This window comes from Ixodes scapularis, unplaced genomic scaffold (genome assembly GCF_016920785.2).
Source record: "Ixodes scapularis isolate PalLabHiFi unplaced genomic scaffold, ASM1692078v2 PGA_scaffold11__112_contigs__length_91849675, whole genome shotgun sequence".
NCBI lineage: Eukaryota > Metazoa > Arthropoda > Arachnida > Ixodida > Ixodidae > Ixodes > Ixodes scapularis.
This window is the reverse complement of record NW_024609837.1, coordinates 6,722,091-6,745,057: the sequence shown is the minus strand read 5'-3', so window position 1 is coordinate 6,745,057 and position 22,967 is coordinate 6,722,091. Positions and strand designations below refer to the sequence as shown.

Sequence of the window (22,967 nt, the reverse complement as noted above, 5' to 3'; positions counted from 1 at the left end):
TTTTCGTTTTTTTTTTTTAAATTAAATTTTCGTGTTTTTTTTTCGGTGTGTATTTATTCCCTATACAGTTAACCGTTTCTTTTTTCTTTTTTTTTAATAAAAAAAAAACACCATCGGACACCGGATCAGATGAGCCTTGTAGCTGTGATATTTGTGATCACTCAAAGAATAACGGCACATATACATACATGGTCTTCGCTACAGTTTCGCTCAGGACACAGCTCAAAATCGCGGAATTCACGGGCACAATCTTCAGCGCGCTTCTTTTTCCTTCTCATTCTGACGACGTAACCGTTTGAGGTGATGACCGTACAAAGCCCAACGGGATGGCAAAAATAAAAAAAATCTATTGTATTTATGTTCTGAACCACAGGGAAGTTTGAGAGAGGGAGTTAAGAAAGGTATTAACGACTTTCCTCGATGTCCTCTGAAGTGCATGAAGCAAAAAACCTTATACGAGCCCACATCCGAACTTTTTTTCTAAGACCGGGAACTTGACATACTAAGCCCGTTCACAGAAAGGGCACAGATGTCCCGCGTCCAATCCAAGTCCTCTTTTGTTGCCTGTCGAACCTTGGAAGAGGGCAGTCACGAAGACGTCGCACAATGTCGAACCTTGCAAAGCCCTCTTTCTCCCCTCCCCCACCCACCTCGACGCTGCCCTAAAAAACTGACCATTTTCAATTAAAACCGAAATTTAGAAAACGGATTAGATGTACTTTTATCGGTTTAAAGTTTAAACCATAAAACGCCGAACCTACGCACCGACCTTTGTCGGTGAAAACTTCCGAAAATGAATTCGGCGTACTTTTATCGGTTTTTATCGGTTTAAACTGAAAACTCCGAACCCTAGTTATAGCATGCTCTGTGGCTGTGATGAGCTCCACCACTTTCGCCGAGCAGTAACACGTAGACACAAGTTATTTTAACTACCAAACATCGCACTAGTTGTCCGGTAACAACTAGGTATTGGCCGCACCAGCAAGATCACTGGAATATGATAACAAAAGTGAGAGATGGGGTGAATTAACAGCCGCGTTTCCCGTCATCAGGCCCTGAGGCAGACCTTGTTAGTATCTTGGGGGTGTTGCCCCGACAGTGTCCGACCACTAATATTAGACATTCCAACTATATTTTTAACCATAGTTTTGTTTAAACCGAGACTGGGGTATTTCGGAAAAGGGACGAGAAGAAAAGAGGCCACAAGGAGGCGACGTCTCAAACACAGCTAAGGATTTTATTCCATCGTATGCACTTTTATACACACCACGTGCACACACCACCAACCAAGTCGACCAATGACAACATAACACCCGGAATACACTAAGCCAAACATAGGCCCAAAACATTACAAAAGAAAAATCTTTCAGCCAGACAAAAGAACAAGATAAGCCTCCGACTACACAAAGTCAACAAAGAACCGTTAAAAGGTTTTTGCAAACCCGCAAACACACGGAACCAAAGGGAAAGAGGGCATACAAGACCTAATTACACAAAGCCAAGCAACAAACCATTAAACTAGCCGGTACTTAGTCACCGTAAAAAAAAAAACAAAAAAAAAAACGGCAACCGGTCATTTTAACCCGCACTACACATTGAAGGAAAGCGGAAGAGGGTAACCATGAACCAAAATACACAAAGGGGAGAATGCAAAAGTTCCAACCTCATTTTTTTAATTTTTCCTAATGAACTGATTCCCGACATTCTGAGTCCTTCGCTCCTGATTGCGCCCTCTCTGGAAAGTTCTCTTTAAATATTTGTAAAAGAATTGATTTCAGGCGAACTACGGCATAGATTGTAATATTCACCGGAAGAATTATAGATGGCAACATACACTATTTCCATGTTGAAGTAACCTGAAACTGGTAGAAAAAACATCAAAACGTTGAGGGGACAGGAAATAGACAGGACGGCGTCTCAAACCGAGCTAACTCGTTCATTTAGTCCACCACTTTAAGTAGTACCAAACTAAAGGTCATCACCGCCAACACAAGACGAAGTCTTTACAGTTCAAGCGCCACAGTGTCCTCCACACAAGGTAAGAATGGGGATGACCTTACAAGTCGGCACGCTAAGGCAACACCCATCCTCCTTCAATTGGAACAAAATGATCATTCTCCCTTTTTATTCTAAACACTTCTAAACATGCTTTATACCCCAGTCTCAGGTTAATTCAACATGATTAATATTTACCCGCTCGCCTGCACTCTTACTATATTTTCTATACACCATTACGTATACTTACCTACACTCGGAAACGCGTATACCTTTTATTTACAGGCCTTACATATTCGTTTAGATTGTGTTCTATGGACAACTTCTGGCCCAAGTCCCCTACCGTTTGTCATTAGTTCGTTTTCAACTTCCGCGCGTGCGCATAATATAACTTCAGCAGAATTTTCGTCAAGCTTTGCGTTTAGAAGTTCCTAACTGTCGAACCTCATTCAGTTCGAACTTCGCCAGGTTCACGGCGCCTCTGGAACGAATCTGTACACCCGTGAGCGATATGAAGGTAAACAGCCCTCTTCTTGTTTTTGACGCTCCTGCAAGTTTTGGAACAAGCTCTGTTCCAGAAGAAGGCTAGAACACAAAGTTTAGACCCCAAGCCACGTACCATTTGTGACGTTGAGAGCCAATATAGCCTTCGGGAGCCGTAACACAGGCAAGAAACCAGGTGAGGTGTTATTGCCGGCGGGTGTATACATATTTATTTTACGTGAGGAACGACCGAATATTTCGCGACCGCATCCTCACCTGGCACGTGGTGTGTCCCTGAAAACGTTTTCTGCGACGAACTTGGTGAGAAGCAGCGGGGTGGTTTCCAGGTAGCCTGTTCTCCATGGCCAGGGCGGAGCAGGGCGCTGCCGACTTTGCACGATCTGCCAACGCTGGCCGCTGTGTGTTGAGGGGACTGCAGCACTTTTCCCAACCACCTCGCGTCAGACAGAGCGCGCAGCGTCTTTGTTGTGTGGCGCGGCAAGAATGCGTCGTGGTCCAGAAGCGAGCGTTCGCCTCTGCCTTGTCTGCCTCGCGACTTTCGAAGAGAGCCTACATTAAGGAGATGGGGCAACTTAAACCATGGAGAGCGAATGCAAACCACGAAGAGCGTGGCGGCGTACGCAACATGCGTGGCGGCGTACGCAACATGCGTGCGCCGCCAACGCATCGCACGTAGAGGCGTCTCTTAAACGTCGCCAAAAAGGCGAATCCTATGGTCTGGAGGCTTTTTTATATAGCCTGTTTTACGTGTGATGTGTGGCGTGTGAGCGCTTTGGCCACAGGGAGTGGGATTGCTCACGAAGAGATGCGCTCCGATACGAAACCGAAACCTAGAAACGCTTCCCGATTGAGCATTTTTCAGAAAACCGTAAAATTTCTGCGTGTGCCATATAATCATTGTAATGTAGCTAGATTTTGTAATTTTCGGTAAACCCCATCAAGTTTTCAATTGGAACTATACCAATCAAATCAATAATACGATTTAATTGACTGAAAGATAGTTAATGACCTAATTATACTGAATGCTAATCATTTGCCCTCATGGGCCCCTTAACAAAAAAATCCACAAAATCAGCTTTTTTTTTTTTTTTTTCTGCGCAAGGCCATTTTCTGCAGGAACGATTTGGCTCCCATTTCGAGAAACACCGTGTAGAGTCGTGGATGGTGATTATCATTTTTCCAATAAGTATCGAGTTAAGTCTTTTGACAGAGCAATAGGCGATATCCGAAATTGCCAGCGCCATCCAGTGAACGGGAGAGGAACCGCGTTCGCCATCTTTGTAGTGGCGACGAACGGCCGGGAGGCTTTGCGCGCGGGCTCGTATGCGCAGCGTACCCTCGGGTTCTGCAATTGTATACATGCGTGTAGCAGTAAATAGGTTTTTCGAAGCTGGCAAGATGACGGTGCATTGCTGCGTTCCGCAGTGCAAGCAGCGCGGCATCAGCGACAGCGACGGGAATAAGGTATGTAGCAGCACCGCATGGGGGATCTCCTTTGACGGGGTGCTTTGATCTTTCAACTTTGAGCCGATTGCGTAGTATCTGGTTGGTGGCGTGACCGCGAGACTTCCCTTAACTGTTCGTACGATAGGGCGGCAGCGCGGACTCACGCTGCCGCCCTATCTATATGATTCTGTCCGACCGGAATCGTTCAACTAAAACTGTGCCGTTTGGGCGCAGGTAGCAACACCCGCTTGCTTCCGCCATTTACTACGTTGCCTTCTGCTCGTTACCGTGCCGGAAAGAAAAAAAAAAAAAAAGATTTGCTATGTTTGTTTGGTAATCCCAGTTTTGCTAGTGAGCCCCGGTGAAATTATTTAAACGTTAAATGCTGCGCGTACCAATGGCGCTTCTGAATTCTTCATTCAGTGTTCCTTTTTTTGTTTTAGGTATCCTTTCATCGCTTTCCGAGAGATCCCACCCTCTACAAGAAATGGATTATCGCAATGAAAAGAGACGAAGGTGCTAACTTCCGCGTAAACATGAAATCGACGAAAGTGTGCTCCAAGCACTTCCGTACATGTGACTTTATACCTGGCGTGGCTAGCGGGCACAACCTCCTTAGGGACACTGCAGTACCATCAGTGTTCGCCTTCAAACCGCAAAGCAAAGTTCGGAAGCCCCCAAAACAACGTGCACCACCACTGGTAAAGAAAAATGACCACCCCCTGCAGTCAGTGGCACCGACAGCTCAAGCGAGTGAAGTCGTGCACCAAGACGCAGTGATGGGCAGCAGTGATGGAGTGGATGCCGCTGTTGCAAGCCCAGTGGAACCGGTTCACGACTGCTCTTCACGTGCTGCAGAAGCCGAGCATCTTGCAAGTGTAGTTGACCAGCAGAAGAGAGAAATAGCACGGCTTCGTGATGAATGTGAACAGCTGAGACAGCAACTGGAAAACGCAAGGGGTGCACTACGTGAGCTTCATGCAGAAAAAATCCGCCTCGAGTGCCAGGTTTCGCAAGAGCAGAGAAAATCAGCTTCCTTTTGCATCGAGCGCTTCAAAGACTGCGATGAAGACTTCATGTTTTACACTGGTCTTCCGGGATATCATCACTTCACAGCATTGCTGCGTTTTCTGGACACTGGGAAAGATGGCTGCAATGTCTTGCGGACAGAAAGTAGCAGTGGGGAGAATTCTTTGAGGGGCCGTAAGCGAAAACTAACCACAGAGAATGAACTCTTTTTAGTTCTTGTGAGACTACGTCTTGGTCTCTTCGAAGCAGACTTGGCACACCGGTTTTCCATTGCGCAGTCCACAGTGTCAAGGATTTGCATGTCCTGGTTGAATTTCCTGTATGCAAAGTTGAGCACATTTCCCCTGTGGGCACCAAGGGAAACAACAGATGCAATGATGCCAGGTGATTTTGTTAAGAAATATGCATCAACGAGGGTAATTCTGGATGCAACGGAGGTACAGTGCGAGGTGCCGACCTCTCCGTCGCTTCAGTCAAGCACATACTCAATGTACAAATCAGCAAACACCTTTAAAGGGCTTGTCGGTGTACTGCCTAATGGGCTTCTGGCCTTCGTGTCCGAGCTTTACACAGGATCGACATCAGACAGAGAAACTGTCATAAGGAGCGGCTTTTTAGAGTTGACATTTGAAGAGAACGATTCTGTGATGGCAGATAAGGGTTTCCTCATTGAGGATTTGCTTGAGAGAAAAGGCGTAAAGCTGAATCTGCCCCCTTTCTTGAGAGGCCGCACATTCACAGATGGACAAGTGCAAGAAACCAAAGAAATCGCATCTCTAAGAATTCATGTGGAACGTAGAATACAAAGAATTAAGGCATATCATATATTCGATCGGCCGATACCACTGACCCTTGCCCCTGTAGCTAATCAGATTTGGACAGTGGCAGCTATACTCACAAATTTTCAGTCCCGTCTCATAAATCGCACAGGAAGCGCAGATATGATGGCAGGCTGAAACCTAACGTGCATATTTATGACAAGTACATGTAAACTTTGCCTTTTCCATAAAATATTGATTGAGTGCCCACTCGAAGTGCAGACAGTCATGAGAAAGGGGGACGGTTACTTTCTTGGTTTGGGAACGAAAAAGCAGGACAGACTTGCAAGGGACCTTGCTTAATGTGTGTGCCTTTAAATAGAGGGTGGGTGCCTGTTTGCAACATGAGCACATGCTCTGTAGTTTCCCGATATGTTAATTTTACTTTGCGTTGTGTGTCCGAGCGTTGAGAGTCTCGTATGTGTGCTGACCTTCACGAAAGAAACCTGTCATGAGTGTACTGCTTGTGTGGTCTCTTTTTGTTTCGTGCTCGCTCATGAGAGGGAGCATTCTGTTGAAAAGGCAGAGATGTCTGCCGGCGTGATGAACCATAAGTGCTACTCTGCCAAGGGGAGGGGTGACAAACTTGATTGAAACACAACAGTTCACCCAGCCAGAGACATCTTTATTTAGCCCTAACTACTCGGTTTGAGCTGGTTTACTTGCGGGCAACATAGGGCAACATGTGCCGAAAGTAAAAATCGTCAAGCTTTTGCCGCATTTCCACCCAATCCTGAAAATTAAAGCGAATGCGCTCAACGACTATCCACTTCTCTGAGCAGACAACGAAGTCTCCCCAGCGACATCCGGTCAGAGCCATTTGGCCAAGCACCTGGGCATAGTGGTCATGGTCCCGGTCAAGATGTGGCTCATCGTTTTCATTGAATGTTATGTAGAAGTTCTGCATCCTGGCATAATCTGGTTCAGTGTCCTTGAGTGAATACGGACATTTGATTTCAAGGACTCCATACGAGAGCTCCTCTGGATCATATACCAGCCTGTCAGGTGTGGCACCAAGCCACGGGAATCCAGGGTTTACTACTAAGCCGCAGTGCTGGAGCGACACATTGTGCTTGAAGTTAGTCATAACAGCTGTATAGCGGTCCGCAGCCAAACTTTCATTTCTTAGCCCGTACTGAACTGCGCGAACATGCGAGATGTCTTTTGGCTCGATGAGGTTCCGCAAGCCCGTTTCTGTCCACTGTTCTCGCTTGGATCCACGACCAAAACTTGAAGCGGTTAATCGGTGGCGCCGCGCGTCTCGCCAGTGTGCACTCCGTCCTTGCTGTCTGGAGTTCAGTTCGAGCTCCCTGGCACTTTCCGGCGACACTTCGATCCCCTGCGACAAACAATAAAAGTCGTTATAGCATATGAACACAGCACATCTGTGACACTCTAGATTACCGCATTTCTCCTGGTCCGCCTGCCTTGCTAAAAAGTGATTGTGCAAACAGTTTTTCTTTTCTGCTTGACTGGAAATGATAATGCAGGATGTTATGCTTAATGCATAAACCTGCAGGGCAGTCAAGTTTTGCCTGACACAAAGCACAACCTAACCCCAAAATATCTGTAACGTCGAGGTAACCCTTTCGCCATGTTTGTTGTTGTTAGTGTGCAGTACTGTGGAGTCTCTCCTTCCACTTCGTCGGTGCTGACTTAAGCAGTCTTTGTTTGCGTAAGTTACAGCACTCGCAATGCTATCGATTGTCCCGTGCAATTCCAGATGACTTCACTTATGGGCAGCTATTCGAAGGCGTGAAGGTTTAGCAGGAAAGGAGCCAGATTACCATCGAGGCTGTGGGAGGAACAACACCGTCAGGGATTGACAATTTCCGCAAGACTTGGAATGCTTGTTTCACATACTGCGACTGTAAGAGTAAAACTGGTGCAACAGCAGGCACACTGAGAGTCATCGCAACGGTTGAATTCACATGTTCTGGCAATCGTCACAACGTCTGTCACAGCACCACATGTTTGTTTTTGCTTACAATACAATGTATACGCCTTCATATACATGAACTAACAGAGAAGTTCACATTTTTACATTGCTAATACAAGACGAGGCATTTCAGTCTTAGCCTTGCAACGTGCATGAAACGCTCTCTCCTGGTCACGTGGCACACAGCAGACGCGGCTACAGGATTCCAGCTGGGTGGAACTCTGTCGAAGAGCCGCTGCGACGGTGCCACTGCAATTTTAGTTGAATAGAGACAGGAATCGCAGCATGTGAAACGGGCTTACAGGCGGCATCTCGCATGCATAAACATAGGCGGCAGCAGCATCGCCAATGCGAGCCGCACTGGCGATCAATCGATGGTGGCGCACTCTGACCAATACCCAGCAGGTATTACCTTTATAAGGTGCGTGCAATGAACAGTTACGAGTCGGCGCTTGTCTTTTGTACTTCCTTGCTTGGTGGCCTAGTTTGTGCTATGCGTCATGTCTTACGGTCATATCAACCAGCCTAACAATGTATTGTACTGTCTGCCATGGTTGCCGTAAGCAGCACTTACCGTCAATATTTGCCATTCCTCCGCACTGAACGTGCCAGAGAATGTGTGTTGTCGAGTCCCATCGAAGAGAGAGAGCTCCGGTACTGAAGTTGCAAGGCCGATTCCTGCAGAAATGTTTGCCGAGGTCCACGTCTTGTAGCCGGAGGGTAGCATTGCCTGCTGATAAGACAGTGGTGAACCAGCAGGTGCAGGCCCCAGTTTTGTGTCCGTCAGTGGCCCTCGGGCAGCCAGTAGTACTGCGCCGAAGTCCTGGTTCCCAAGGCTCTGGAGTGTTCTGCCCAGTTCATGCAGCAACTCCAGCTGCCGTTGCTCGTCTTGCTTCTTGGCGCAGGCATCAAACAGCCGCACTGGCATTGGTGTGGGCATGCCGCCTTCACGGGGACTCCTCCAATCCACGTCTTGGACACTCATTGGCCTGATGCCTTGTCGTCGAGGGCGCCGCCACTGTTGTGGGAGCTCAGTGCACGACAACTCTGGCGGTGTCTCCTTGTAGCCTTTTGTCTTCAACAAGATAATCAACCGAAGAGTGGCGAGAATGTGGCTGCACGCACCGCTTGCTCCAGCAGGGCACTCACAAGTTGCACCCGTCACTGCACCAGTGTCAAGCCTAAATGCGACTTGAATTTTATATGGCACTCCAGTCTTCTTCTGGCTCCTGAAGCATGTAGCTTTCGCATAGACGACACCAAGCCTGTTATGGTAACACGGAAGAATATGTGAGCTTCGCTAAATGCCTTGTTTGTTTGTTTTTTGTTTTGTTTTCTACTGGTAAGCACCTTAAGGGCAGCAAAGAAAAAGGCACAGCCAGTGACCAAAGAAGTCGCTCATAAGAAAGTGTGAGGTGGGAGATGCATGCGGAATCTTCTCTAAGCTAGTGCTCATATAGAAAAAAAAAAAAAAAAAACTACTCAACTAAGTTATAGTGCCCTAGCCTCCTGGTATATTCTCACTTGCCAAAGTTCCACTGTAGGTGTTTTTACAGTTGCTATGTTGTAGCATGCGTGCTACGTCATGGTAAGTTGACATTGCGAACTAGATAAGAAGGAATACGTTGACCGTTTATACATTTGCACACTTGCGGGCTATATCATCGGGAAGCTACGCCCGCACTTCGTTATTATTAAATTCGTCTCCTTTCATTCAGTGAAGTAAATACGCGGCGAAAGCTAAGGCCCATTTCAGACGCAGCGTAGTCGGATCCCGCCGCGAACCCAACAAGCTCGCTCCGTGATGGCATATAAGTAAAGCCTCCGATCGGTAACAAAAGCTAGGCTGGCTCGTCAAAACCACCTCGATTAATTTAAGCAACGTTTCAGCATACCACCAAGCACTAATTAAATCGTTGAATTCCCAAGAGTTCAACGCGAACGCAAGAGCGCCGCTTTGGTAAGAACTGCTTTGCCCGGTTGCGTAGCAGATACGACTCCGGCGTTGCTACAACTAGAACAACAAAGGGACGACGTGAACAAGCGTAGCAAGTAAAGTTTTCTTTTTTGTTTTTTTTTCACAATGTTTACAAAGGAACGCAAGTTACGGAACGGTATTCACGTACTTACCTCGAGTCGCAGACGTTCGTCATCACTGACGAAGGCAGGGTGTACGCTTCGGTGGCAAAGGCGTACGACTTGCTCCGCTGCCGCGACGATGGCGTTTCCGAAGCGCACAAGGCTTCTAACGCGCCCTCAGATACCCGTGGTAAGTCTTCCAGGTTATTACGCCACATTACGTGGTCAAAAGACGGAAAACTCCACCGTTCGCTCATTGCCTCGCACGCTTCGCTGCCGCCGACTTGCCACAACGAACATGGCGACGCTCTCAGTGTTGCCAGACCACCAAGCAATTTCGCATAAGGCCTATATCAAATGAGATTTAGAGAAAGCACGAGCAAACTTCCGTACTACCGCTCATTCAAAACATGCTCTATACCCGTCAGTTGGGCATACGCTCAAGCGTAGAAATAGTTCCTAACAAGGTATACCTAACGCGTCTGCAGGCTGTATTTGTTGCCCAACGTTCTATTTGAATTAGGTACCACATACTTAACATGGTCTAAGTGTAACAGCGCGTAGGAAAGAAGACTATAAGAGAAGGAACACACAACACAGGACGAGCGCTCACTCGCAACTAAATATTTAGTAGTGAAAACAGAAACCAGGCAAACATAAAAGGCGCACTCAACCACGCATGCGCCGCCCAAACTGTTCCGACACAAAGGGCTTCATCTATCGCAGAGCATCGCTAGCTGCCCCCCCCCCCCCCTCTCCTCCCCCATTCATAGACAAAAAAAAAAACATTCCTTTTTCCGATAGCGCCACCGATGGCTTGCTGACGCAATGCGCTCCTTAATTCACAGTGTAGAAAGTCTCTGTCACTTCTCTCGTCACCTTATCTTGGTGCTTTTTTAAGATATCTGTCTCATTGAATGATGGTTTGCACTTGCAAGTCCCGCAGTTCCCCGATAGATGGCCGCCGACCATAGCTCTCAGGGAATACTCGTGCTCCCTGAACCTGTCATTTAAGCATCTGCCGGTTTCTCAAATATATACCTTGTCACAAAAGGGGCGTATCATGTATCCCCGAGTACGGGACACAAACGGTTTGGAATTAGTTTTGCTACAACTGTTGTTTTTTTTTTGTTTGGGGGGGGGGGGGGGGGGGGGGGGTAGCGTTCGAATTGACCCTCGAACAAATTTAGCTCATTCTCTGGGGGCGGAAAACGCCACCGGGATGCCATCGGCATCATACTTTTTTTCAAATGATAAGATACCTTGTGCAGGTAGGCAATGACAAAAGTCTCCTTCCTGTCAACACTTTCCTTAGATAAAAGAAAACCGATTAGCCTTCTTTACAAGAGTTCTGGCAACTTCACTGAACAGGGATCCAGCATATCTCAGTCTGTCACAGTGCGCCCGAAAGCTATCACAGACAGTTTGGAAGCACGACCTTTTTAGGGCCGCCTGAAGACACGAGTCTGTTATGCCCTTCTTGATCAGTGTGTGAAGCTGTAGTCCAAAATAGCCTTTTTGGATCGAAGGCTGTAAGACCAGCACACATGGCTACCATCGAAGCGCACAGAGAGGTCTAAAAACTAGGGCTTGGCAATTCATGGATGAACCTACCGATTATTCAAATCATGTTTTAATTGCGATTACTTGTTTTAGCCGCTTAACCGGTAAAATTTGACGAACCGAAAGAAGTAGATATTCAACCCTTTGACCACGCAGACGTGGACGAGTACACCTGCATGAAGCGGAAACTTTAGGTGAAATTTTAGCCTAAAGTAAACTGTAGGGGCGAGATTTGTAACTCAGACAATTACAGACAGTTACTCGTGTCCCGGCCATTTCAACGCAGTTCCAGTGTCTGTTTAGCACAGTAAAAACTATTGGAAACAATCCCTTATGCTGCAGAAGTAATAATCTGTTAGTGTGAGTGTCTTTGAACTTTTGTCAACCACAGATCGAGGTCGATTCTAAATTTAAATTGTATATTGCGCCGTTTGTGACATAATCTACAAAAGCCACCTTTTGCTTCTATATCTTATGCATGTACTAATGAACGAGACCGATTAATCGATTAAAGGGTGCCGATGAATCGTGCTAAAAGCCCTACTAAAAACTGTAAAACTCCTTCCTTCGGAACCTGAACAGTGAATATACTACCACGTTAAACTTCCACCAAGTAGCCCAGCTCTCTACTTTGTTACACTTACTTAACATCGCCCGCTTCGCCAGCCAGATTAGCTCCTCCGATGTTCTCGTTACCTGACGTCTCATCAGAAGGCTGATAGACCGAGACAAGTATTAGGCTAGTCCTTCGTTCCCTTTGCTTGTTGCAGACGGGGTCAGTGCTGGAGGAACGTTCTTCGCTACGAGGAAGCGTTCCAGTGGTGCTGGCTCTTGATGCACGAAAGAAAAGACAGCAAAAAAGCAAAGACGGCAGAGCAGCTTTCTGCCGCGAGCGCATCATCCTGTCACGGTCCATTGTCTCTGGGAAGAATGGGCAGCCATGTCTCGTTGTCGACAGACGCCGGTGCTCCGAGAACCATTCCCCGCCGCAACAGCCGGGAACATCATTGAGCAAGGACCGTCGCAGTCTGCTACTTGTTATGAGGACAAAGATGTGGTGACCAACTTGTCCTGGTATTCCCCTCCGCGGACGTAGCGAGTTGTATGGTCGGGTAAACGGCCAGCTGTTCGCACAAGAGCGTTGCGTTTCGCAATCCGGAGCGCATTTAGAGCATCTAAGGTGCTTTAAAAGTTACACTGAAGACAACAGCAAACATTCCTCGAGTGGTTCCCATGTTTCACGATTACGAAAAAGAATCAAGGAGCTACCTTTCTTAGACACTCCGTGAAGTTTAGCGTTGAACTGTTAGTGAATCTATGTATACAGCCCCTAACCCCTGTCATAGCTGGAGAGCGACATGCAATGGGACAGGTGTCGACCACATCCACCCTAACCTCTTTGACAATAGCATGACACTTGTATGACGTTATGAGTCTTCAATCGCCGTGGAGGACATTTTGGACGCGTTAAGCACACCAGTCGGAGATGCGTTGCATGCACCCGCAGTCGCATAAACTTCGAGCGTGCACTTGCTGCCAAAACATGGCGGAGGGTAAAGAACGCGTGCAGGAGGCATTCGCAGGAGACGCCGTTGTTATTCTGTCATTGACGGGGGACTATACCATCTACTGCAACTCGCTTTTTACAAAATGAATAGGTTCTAAACTAACTGCGCAACTAGGGCGACAGTAACACGTTACACTGGTTTATCGTACATGGTGAGGACGGTCGGGGCCGGAACGCAGCGTTCGCAGCTTTGTCGATCATCGAGACTTGAAATGTCCGAGTCCAGTCACGTCAAAAACTGAGAAATCAATTGGCTTTTTACACTTCTTGCTCAGTGGTATACCATTCGGGGTTGCCAAGGGTATATGTTCGCAGAGACGTCCTCCTAGCTTTTGGTCAATGGCACGTCCTAATTTGTGTGTCCCAAAGAAGGGCCGAACACTCTCTATCGTTTACACCAACGCATTGTTTGCAAACAATCAGGTGGGACCACAGCATGCAGGCGTGGTATAGCTGCTGCGCGTCCGAAGGTACTTGTTTCTCGAATCGCATCTGCGGCGTACTCCACGTGCGACGCTCAGCGACGCTTTTTGCTCCGTACTTCGCGTCCTTATCGGCTAATGTCAGTCGTGCATTTCTCGGCTGTCTGCGACTATTTCTTGTCGCATTCGAATGACGTCATAAAGACTACTTGGCTCTCCGAGCCAGTTCATATTTCTTACGTCCCAGCAACACGGTACTGGATGCCAAACGGGGCATGGGCAGAGGCTTTCCTCTTCAAAGACGTGTGTGCGTGTGTGTGTGTTGGGGGCGGGGGGGGGGGGGGGGGCGCCTGCGAAGTGCTCGCAGCTCCCGATGAAAAAAGAACAATGGTTCGGAGTACGTATGGCTTCGTCCGACTGGCGTGCGACCGGCGCGACTGGGGCGAGTGGTGGAGCGCGCCAGAGCCACCGGGTCCGGAAGCTTCGTTGTCCGTCGGCTGGGTCGGAATGGACCGTGGAAGGCCGTCCGGGACGGCGCTTGCCCCAGATTAGCCGGCGGTGTGCGCGAGCTCGTCGCGATGTCCTCTCCCATCTCGCGCCGGCCGCGCATTCCACGGCGCAGCCGGTGGCGCCGGCGTTTCGTCCGTCCTCTTTATGTCGGCTAACAGGTTTGAGCCGTTTTTGATGCTCGACTTTGTTTCAGGCGCTTAAAGGTCGCCGCGCTGCCGGCGCCGCTCGTGGTTCTTGGCTCATGCTAGCGGTCAGAGAAATACAGCTCTGCTCTTGGCAGCCGAGCGAAGGATATTTGTCTTAGCAAATGACGTGTCTGTGGGATAAAACACAATTTCTGGTCCAACTACGCTTTAAGTGGACGGCACGGCTGGATACCGTGTAGCGTCCCAGTAACTCATATAGACGTCTAAAACTTGGCAGAGCCAACCGCCGCAATTTACGGACGTATGACCTAAAAACAAATTCTGCGCTGTGATCATGACGTATGAAACGTCAAGCTGAGTGTCACAGCGCAGACAGTGTTTGTTGGTGTCTAAACATATTTTTATTCTGGTCATTCTCGACGCCGGAGTATAGTCAGCAACTCTCTCTCCCAAGCGGTTTCTGGGAAAGGTAGCCGCATCAAAAATTTTATATAGTCAATGACAACCTAAGAATCGCCGGGCGTGGCGAGTTCTGAGCGTAGTATCGTATGCGATATCATATATATTATGATAATATAATATTATATTCGCTTCGTATTCAAGGAGATAGCTGCAATAGCCGATGATAAGAACGCCGAAAAGCAAATCGCGAGGCAAGAAGCTTGGATACGCCACCTCCCTGCATTTCTTAAATTGTCAACGACGATAGAGTTCCATGTAAAGAGAGTTCGGAGACAGCAGAGAGCGTGGAGTTCCAGCTGCGACAGAGGCGCTAGCAGTGGCGCATATTCATCGCGGCTTAAGTTTGACTAAATGCAATCGTATATTTTTATTTATTTATTTATCTACAGATACTACTGCCTTCTCAAGGAAGGTGTTGTAGGACGGGCTTCCAAACAATGACTGAAACGTACAATATGGAACAAGGCCAGTGCAACGAACATAGTAAAGAGCAGAAACCGTGAAACCCACAACCGAAATATTGCACAAGAATGAAATTAAACAGTGCGCATCATTACACTTTACCGTGCACCTTTTACCGTTTAGGCTAGAAAGCAAACAAGACATTGAACGATGTTGTATACACAAACGACCAACACAACTTCAGTTCGAGATATATAGCTGCCAAAATATCTCAGGGGCAGTGCGTTGAAAGATTGGCTAACAGCCAGCAGTTACAACAAAATCAAAACAATAAGCAACAAGTAGCCTCGAGGTTATTTAAAGAATGAAAAGAGCATATATCATCCAATAATCCAAATCCGCGACTGAAACGTAGCCAAGCAGACCGGCAAGTGCACGCCGCATGAATTGATTCGACCGTTTCATAGGCTCGCGATCAAACCATCGTGCGAACTGTCTCATAAGTCACCCGGAGGCTCGTCTTTCCGGCCCACGGACATGAAAATAGAGTAACCGATTGGGGATTCCAGTTTTTGATTGTCAGTATGGCTATAGGATTGAAAAGGGCTAGAAGTTGTCAAGAATGTGTCTCGGTGAACGCGCTCAACCTGCTTTCGGTTGATGGCGTTTCCTCCGGTTTTGGGACGGCCATCCGAATGGAAGGCCGATGCTAAGCATGCAGCCTAAAGGTGTGGACAAAGCGGCGGAGTTGCATCTTCCAATCACCGATATCCTACAAAAGGAAAGTGGGGCGTGGTAACTACCAAGCATCACATTATCCGTCCACAGCCAATGATATTACACAATTAGCCGATAAAATGATATCTAATTACGAATGAGAAAGCAAGAAGCGTTACATACTAACCCACGTCTTGCAATCCTTTGGCCGTCAGTGACTATAGTAGTCGTATAGTGGGCACTTAGATCTAGATACATGTTTCATTAGTCCCATTTGCAATCTAAGGCAACTAAATATAGCATGAGAAGACTGCAACAGGTTGTAGGCCTATTAAAGACGAGGTCCTAAACTGACTCAGTGGATAAGGCGACAGACGGACACTGTAAATGCACTCAACGCGCCTGTTTATAGACGACGTTTCATTTTTTTTTTCTTTCCTTTCTGTGAGTCACTGAATAGCGCTGGGTTAAGTACGGCATGTGCGCCGACGTTTTGATCGCCAAGAGATCTAGCCTCGAACTCCAAGGACGCTAGGACTGTGTAATGCCTTGAAGGTGCGCGTTCAGGCTGGGCAAGTCGAACGAAGTATATTACGAACACGCCTATAAATATACCGCTTCGTAGTAAACAAGATGACATGTTTCTGTTATCGTAGTTTGTTTTGAACGCCGGAAATCATTTTTTTCTACCTACTCTTACCTGAGATTTCGCGCGGCATATGTGCGACAGTTATATGACCAGAAAAGACGAACGCAAAATAAAACACCGCGCGCTTCCTGGGCTTTCAAAGTTTCCGTGGAAATTCTTTCTTTTCATTCCGCCCACCTCATCTTTTGGTTGTATTCAGCGTGTGATGAGACCAAAATAGAGGGTGGTTTAATGCATCGAAGTTGGCGTAGCGTTGGAATGGCTGAAGATGTTTTCGTCTCAATCTCCGGTCCGCGCTTTTCAAAGAGGCTTCTGTGGCGAATGTTTGGTCATCGACCCGCACTGAGATTCCGTCACGGTGAGTCTGAAAGAAAAGCAAAATTTACAAATATATGCCGCCACCCCCTCCCCCCCCCCCCCCCCCCCCCCCCCCCCTTGCACCGGACGCTGCCTCATATTTCTTTCATTTTCCCAAGATATACCACAATGAGGGTCCACTGTCTTGACTGTTCGGGAAAACTGTGACGTCGCTTTTGCCGCTTTGCAGGTAGGGTTCTTCACATCATCGTTGTGGTTGTCGCGTTTGCGAGAGTTGAGATATCACTTGACTCTTTTTTTTTTTTCCTTTTTTCTTCAGCGAAATAAGAAACCGGCTCCAACGTGCACAACTTGACTCCGCCTTTCATATAAACTGCATTTCCCTCTTTCTTTTCCAATAGCCAATTACAAAATCCCAGCTTCGCGCATTGTTATTCTGGTGCGTGCTCTTTGAACGTAAAGATTGCAGAACAGGCGGCACTAAAATCCCCACTTTTTCACTGTTAGGATGCTTTAACGTACAGTCCGTTATCTCAATACCGTTTTCATTACCGCTATGCCGGTACCGGACAAGGGGCAAGGCAAGCGAACCTTGGCGACATTTAATACCACCATGACTATATTGTAACGGCGCAATTCCATCAACAACCACAGTATCATTACCATCCACGATTGCGCATCGCCTGCTCGGGCGATACGTGACTCATGCCAGGGCTCGCAGGAAGAGCAGCTTCGGGGCTAAGCCAGTAAAGCCGGTGCTTTTTTATCTCTACTTTGCCTTTCTTACAATATGTATACTTTTTTTTCTTTTTCCCCTGACAGCGCGAAAAATATAACGTTTGGCTAAAAGGTTTTTTTTTCCAGTACGTTCCTAGCCCGCTTTCTGCATGCCGGTAACAATAACGGTATGGCGGTAATAGTGAGTTTTAGGAGATCATTCCTATAACTCCGATAACGATCCCGGTACTTCGCCGACGCCTTTGCGTATGCATTGTTCTGTCGGTTATCCTATCGAACTTATCGGAACAATCTAGTAAAACTCTCCAATTCTACGTGAAAACTTTCTACTGTGCCCAAGCAGCACGGATTTTGGCCAAGCAATGGCCAATGTCTGGCGATTCTCTTTTGGCCAGTGGCCAGAGAATGGCCATTCATTGGCCAATGCTTGGCCGATGGCTGATGGCCAGTGGCCATTGGCCAATGGCCAGATAAAGGCCAGTCACCGGCCAGTCTCTGGCCACTGTCTGGCCACTTGGCCAAGGACCATCGCCAGCCATTGGCCGATGACTGGCCAACTCTGTGCTGCTTGGGTGATTTATAATAATAATAATAGTTTATTTTCAATGAAGCATGGTGGAGCAAAGGGTAAAAGCCTCAAAGGAGGCTTGACCAGCCCTCGGACCCGTGCATTGGTACACCACGCGAATGTCTGTTTGCCAACAGACGCGAGCGTCCCTGTCGTCTTTTACAGAGCGGGTCCACCCAAGCATCCCAGCCCACTCACGGTACATGTAACACTCATCTCACGTATGACGGTGCACTCTATCTTTCCTCCTTCGTGACTCTGAAAAAGCCCTGACACTCCATGAGGTCACTTTCCTTGTTCTTCCTACCAGGTCCTGCCGTATTCTCTGAATTCATTTGGACTTCAACGATACAACTGTATGTAAACCTCATCGCAATAGGAAAAACATGGGACTCGATTCGTCGGCGACGACCAGACGCGTCTCAGATGCAACGCCCCGCGACTTTTAGGAAGATTACCTAACGTTCCAGGACAAACGAACGTCGGCGGAGATGAGGGGGGCTCCCTCAACACGGATCCAGGTTAGAGATAAGGCCGCCTCATCGTTCCCATACACCCGGATCTATCTTTGGGGACCTGGGCCCACCGATCTCTTTTCTCTTCTTTTATGTCCAGATAAGGAGAGGGAGGATGGCGCAACAAATTCGTTTTTCTTTCTTCTTTTATTTGAAGAACGAGTTCTCTACCTCGATTTGTCGAAGGAATTCTCCTCGCCGCCACGGTTGTCTAAAAAAATGGTGGCTGGCTTTTTTCTTCTATTTTTGTTTTCCTCGGAGAGGGGGGGTTACGTCGGGAAGGCGCCTTATCGGTTCCGGACGAATGCCTCTTTTGGATCGTCGATGGACACAGAGCCGGGGTGGTTACGCTCGGGGAGACTCGACCGGAATGGCTGAGTGCGCGAAGACGGCCGTTGCACCGGATGCGGCCTTCGATAGGGCTGCGTCTTGGCGCACGAGGCACTGTCCACGCAAGCTCTGCAGAGCCACCAAGCCCTCGCGTTTTAGCCAGTCCTATATACGACCACGCGTTTCGCGGCGTCCTTCGAGCGATATAAGATGCTGCGTGCGATCTTTCCATTTGACCTCAGACTGACTCGTAAAGCTGTACCTTTTATTTTGTAACGACGCACCAACTGCCTTTTTTTTGTGTTTGTTTTTCGAAGAACAGGGATAGGTGTTATGTAAACCACGCAGTGGGTTAACAAGGACAAAACAAGGGGAGTAATGTTAATTGTCTTGTTTTTTCTGGGTTTTTTTTTTTTTTTTTCACGTACAGCCCTAGTTTAAAACGTCTATAGTAAAGCAGCTGGCATGGTTTTGAACTTCAGGAAACTACCGCGTGTACACTAACGCTTCGATCCCACTTTGGACGGTCCGTAAACCTCGGGTTCTCAACGTATCGCGATGGGATTTACTACACAGGTGCTTGTGGGTGGAGCATCCATTAATTGAGGGTATGAATACACGAAACCTCCGGCGTCAGAAAAAAGAAATAAACACTGGTTTTGTCTATGGAAAAATCATCGGTAAGGGATAATTTTTTCATAAAAACAAAATCATCAGAAAATTGTTGTGGGCTATTCTGCCGTTTACTACGATTGAAAATTTTGTGAAATGGAAAGAAAATCCAATTGGCTTAGCCATTCTTCACTTCATTTGACCCAAATAAGCTCCACTGTAGCACAATATATATTTTTTTTTGGTGGCATTCAGAGTATAGGGAGAAGAAAATTTTTGATTTTTCCTGACTTACTCAGGTGAACCAATCTTTCCACAGATTAGCGAAAGTTTCCACCAACTTCGGAAACCTCTGTAGTAAATCCTCGCGCGATACGTTAAGAACGCGATTTACGCCTTACCTTCAAATGGCCATCGATCCGTTTTACCCACGTGGTATATAAGTGTACATACAAAGTATAAGAAAAACACAGTTTCTTTATTTTTCGTGATTTATTGGAGTGAGCCAATCCTTCCACAATTTTCCCGAAAGCTTCCACCACCTTCGGGCACTTCTGTAGTGAATCCTAGCTTTTAACGATATCACTGCGGTATCGTTAACATCACACGTAGTTTCAGTGGCGGGCCAAAATATAAATAAATAAATAAAAATATAAGGTCTTGGTTCTTCGATCAGACTCTGTAGTTCCTTGGAATATGCAAAAAAAAAACAGCAACGTACCGTGAGGGGACCCTTCCCATGACGGCTTCGGAGAAAGCCATTAAATTTAAATATGGAAAATACAGTTTTCCGCTCGACATATTTGTGCAAATTTGGTCGAGGCACGCAAGCGCGCGACGGGACGCGGTGCGCTAATTTATTCCCGGCGTCTTTCCTCGATTCGTATACTGGGCTGACCTGACTCACAATTGCGCCGCTACAGTGTCCGCGAAAACCTCTTCCACTGCCCGCAGCCCTCAATCCATCTTTGAGCGCATTTTTGTTTTGTTTTCTCTCTGGCACTGGTTCCCGGTTGAGTCTTACTTAGCACTACTGCAGCTTCAAGTGCATGGAATGCAGTGTAGGTGTATATATCTCCCACGGATACACCCCAGCGCAACGTGAGCGCGATTAGTATATGAACCGCAAATAGAGCTGGCCTTGGTGATGCACTGCTGACCTCGCGCCATAATAGTGAGGCAGCGCTGCATGCTTGTACGGCACTGATTACTCGCATTCGGGTAGTTTTTAGAGTAATTCTGCGGTCATTTGAATACCTTTATAGAAGTAATCGCGAGAGTAATCTGCTTACTTTTGGAAAGAATACAATTATGCGTAATCGATTACTTTTTTTATAATAGTCCCGTAATTATTCGTACTTTTATTAGCAAATAATCGTGAAAGTAATATGAATATTTTAGGAAGAAATAGAATCCCTCGTAGGCCGATACTGTACTTTCCCTGTCCATTCTAATGGTACCCTTCGTTTGTACAAGTGTTCTACCAAGGAACCCTCGAACCAAGTCTTCAACAGGAGGACGTTCTACCAAAATTGATGGATTCAGCGGATGAGTAGTTTGGCACTCGGTGATTCTAATCAATAACGCACAGTATGAAACACCACTGAAAAAAAACCTGAGACTTTGAGGAATAAAAAAAGAAAAAAAAAACGGACACAATGATGTTTTTTAACCATCTCGCCCGCCTACTTTCCCTCGTTGCGAGAATGAAAGGCCCGTCTTCAATTTAGCAGAAAATTCTGAAAAGAAGGATCGGTTACTTCTTCAAGTTACGTCCAATTACTTTCCCTGTCGAGTAATCGAGTAATCTAATTGAGTAATTTTCAACCAAAATTAATGGTAAATCTAATCGACCACACTTTTTTCAGCAATGTGTACGAAACTGATCAGTGTTAAGTGAGGTTCAAGTGAAGACTGCAACAGTTCGTTTACTTCTTGCGCACCTCGTGCTTTTGCTTCCTCCCCGACTTCAACAAGTGATGCTGGGAGCTTCGCTGCCTTGATATCGCGCCTTATCTACGCCATATTAACTATCGCGCCTTATCTACGCCATATTAACTATCGCGCCTTATCTACGCCATATTAACTATCGCGCCTTATCTACGCCATATTAATTATCGCGCCTTATCTACGCCATATTAACTATCGCGCCTTATCTACGCCATATTAACTATCGCGCCTTATCTACGCCATATTAACTATCGCGCCTTATCTACGCCATATTAACTATCGCGCCTTATCTACGCCATATTAACTATCCCGCCTTATCTACGCCATATTAACTATCGCGCCTTATCTACGCCATATTAACTATCGCGCCTTATCTACGCCATATTAACTATCGCGCCTTATCTACGCCATATTAACTATCGCGCCTTATCTACGCCATATTAACTATCGCGCCTTATCTACGCCATATTAACTATCGCGCCTTATCTACGCCATATTAACTACCGCGCCTTATCTACGCGATATTATATAAACACCATAGTAACGCCATAGAACTCGTGCCGCAGAAAAGCCAGCTTCGGTGGCGCGGCAGAAGAACCGGCGCCGGTAGCGTTGCGAGGGGAAAATCTTGACTGGTCGATAGGGCCATGACGTCAGAGCCACGTGACCTCGTGCGGGAACTTCAAACAACCCGCAACACTCACATGAAACGTGACGTCACGCGTTAAATGAACGTGATTAAAATGCGGGACACGTAAGACAAATTAAAGGTCGGCGCTTGTCTTCTATGATTGTAATTCCTCTGCTTTAAAGAAAATTTGAAGAATTTTAGGCGGGATTCGAACCCACGACCCTTCGGTTGCGAGCCAGACACGCCCCTGACTAGGCCGCGTCCGCCGCACTTCCTACTCAGTGGCATGAGAAGCGAATGAGAAGCCAGTGAAAACGGGTCCCGATAACGCTATTTCGTTTTAAGGCGAAGCTTAAGATTCCTCCAACTTTTGCCCTTTGATTGGCGTTCCGCTAGTCCAAAAAAGTCAAAGACTCGCTCGCCGTATAATCAGCGACAGCTTCAGAAACGCGGGGCGTGGCCAGTACCATAGCCTCCTCTATACTCACAAAGCCTGGCAGTTCGACGACGGAGACATGCAGAGTGCCCGGTCGCAGATTTGGAGCGCGAGGATCTGGTAGCACAGAGTATCAAAGAGCCATTTATCTCGGGGAACCTGGACGTCAGCGCACAGCTTTTGCAGCGGCAAGGACCCGAAACGCACTCGTTCACTCGGGAGAAGTGTGTTTCGGCGCCTCGCCGCAGCGGGGCGCCAGTCACGTGGCTCTCCTCTCACCCGTTGTTTCCCGCTCCACCTTTTCCTTCTCGGCGGCCGCTTCTGGTGGCGATCTGCCCGGCTTTGTCACTATATAGAAGGCTATGGCACTACTCTCTTTTACCGCTGCGTTGAACTAGGGAACCGGCATATAGAGGACGTATGTCGCGCACATTTGTCAATCCTCGAGGTTCCACTGGTTAGGCGAACCTCCGGACTTTTAGCAAAATTGGCGCTGGTTCGATGGATGCTGGATAGCTGCTAACGGCTATACCCTTTATAATGGGCCTATGAACAGTGTTGCCCAACTTTCACGCAAAATTAGTATATATAAGGGAAAAATATCGTCTTATATTTTATAAA

At 47.2% G+C, this 22,967-nt stretch overlaps 2 protein-coding genes across 2 annotated transcripts; one reads left to right on the top strand and one right to left on the bottom strand.

Annotated features, from left to right (window-relative positions):
* The first annotated feature begins 3,897 nt into the window (after positions 1–3,897).
* Positions 3,898–5,957, top strand: LOC115325432. Its single transcript, XM_040216551.3, has 2 exons — positions 3,898–3,963; positions 4,389–5,957. Exons 1-2 carry the CDS (start codon positions 3,898–3,900, stop codon positions 5,928–5,930), a joined length of 1,608 nt encoding a protein of 535 aa, XP_040072485.1. The 3' UTR covers positions 5,931–5,957.
* Positions 5,654–10,058, bottom strand: LOC115329946 (the record flags this gene model as incomplete). Its single annotated transcript, XM_040216582.3, has 3 exons — positions 5,654–7,131; positions 8,306–8,996; positions 9,862–10,058. Coding segments are annotated over 3 exons (1,569 nt in total), but the record flags the coding sequence as incomplete, so codon positions are not given.
* Positions 10,059–22,967: the final 12,909 nt, after the last annotated feature.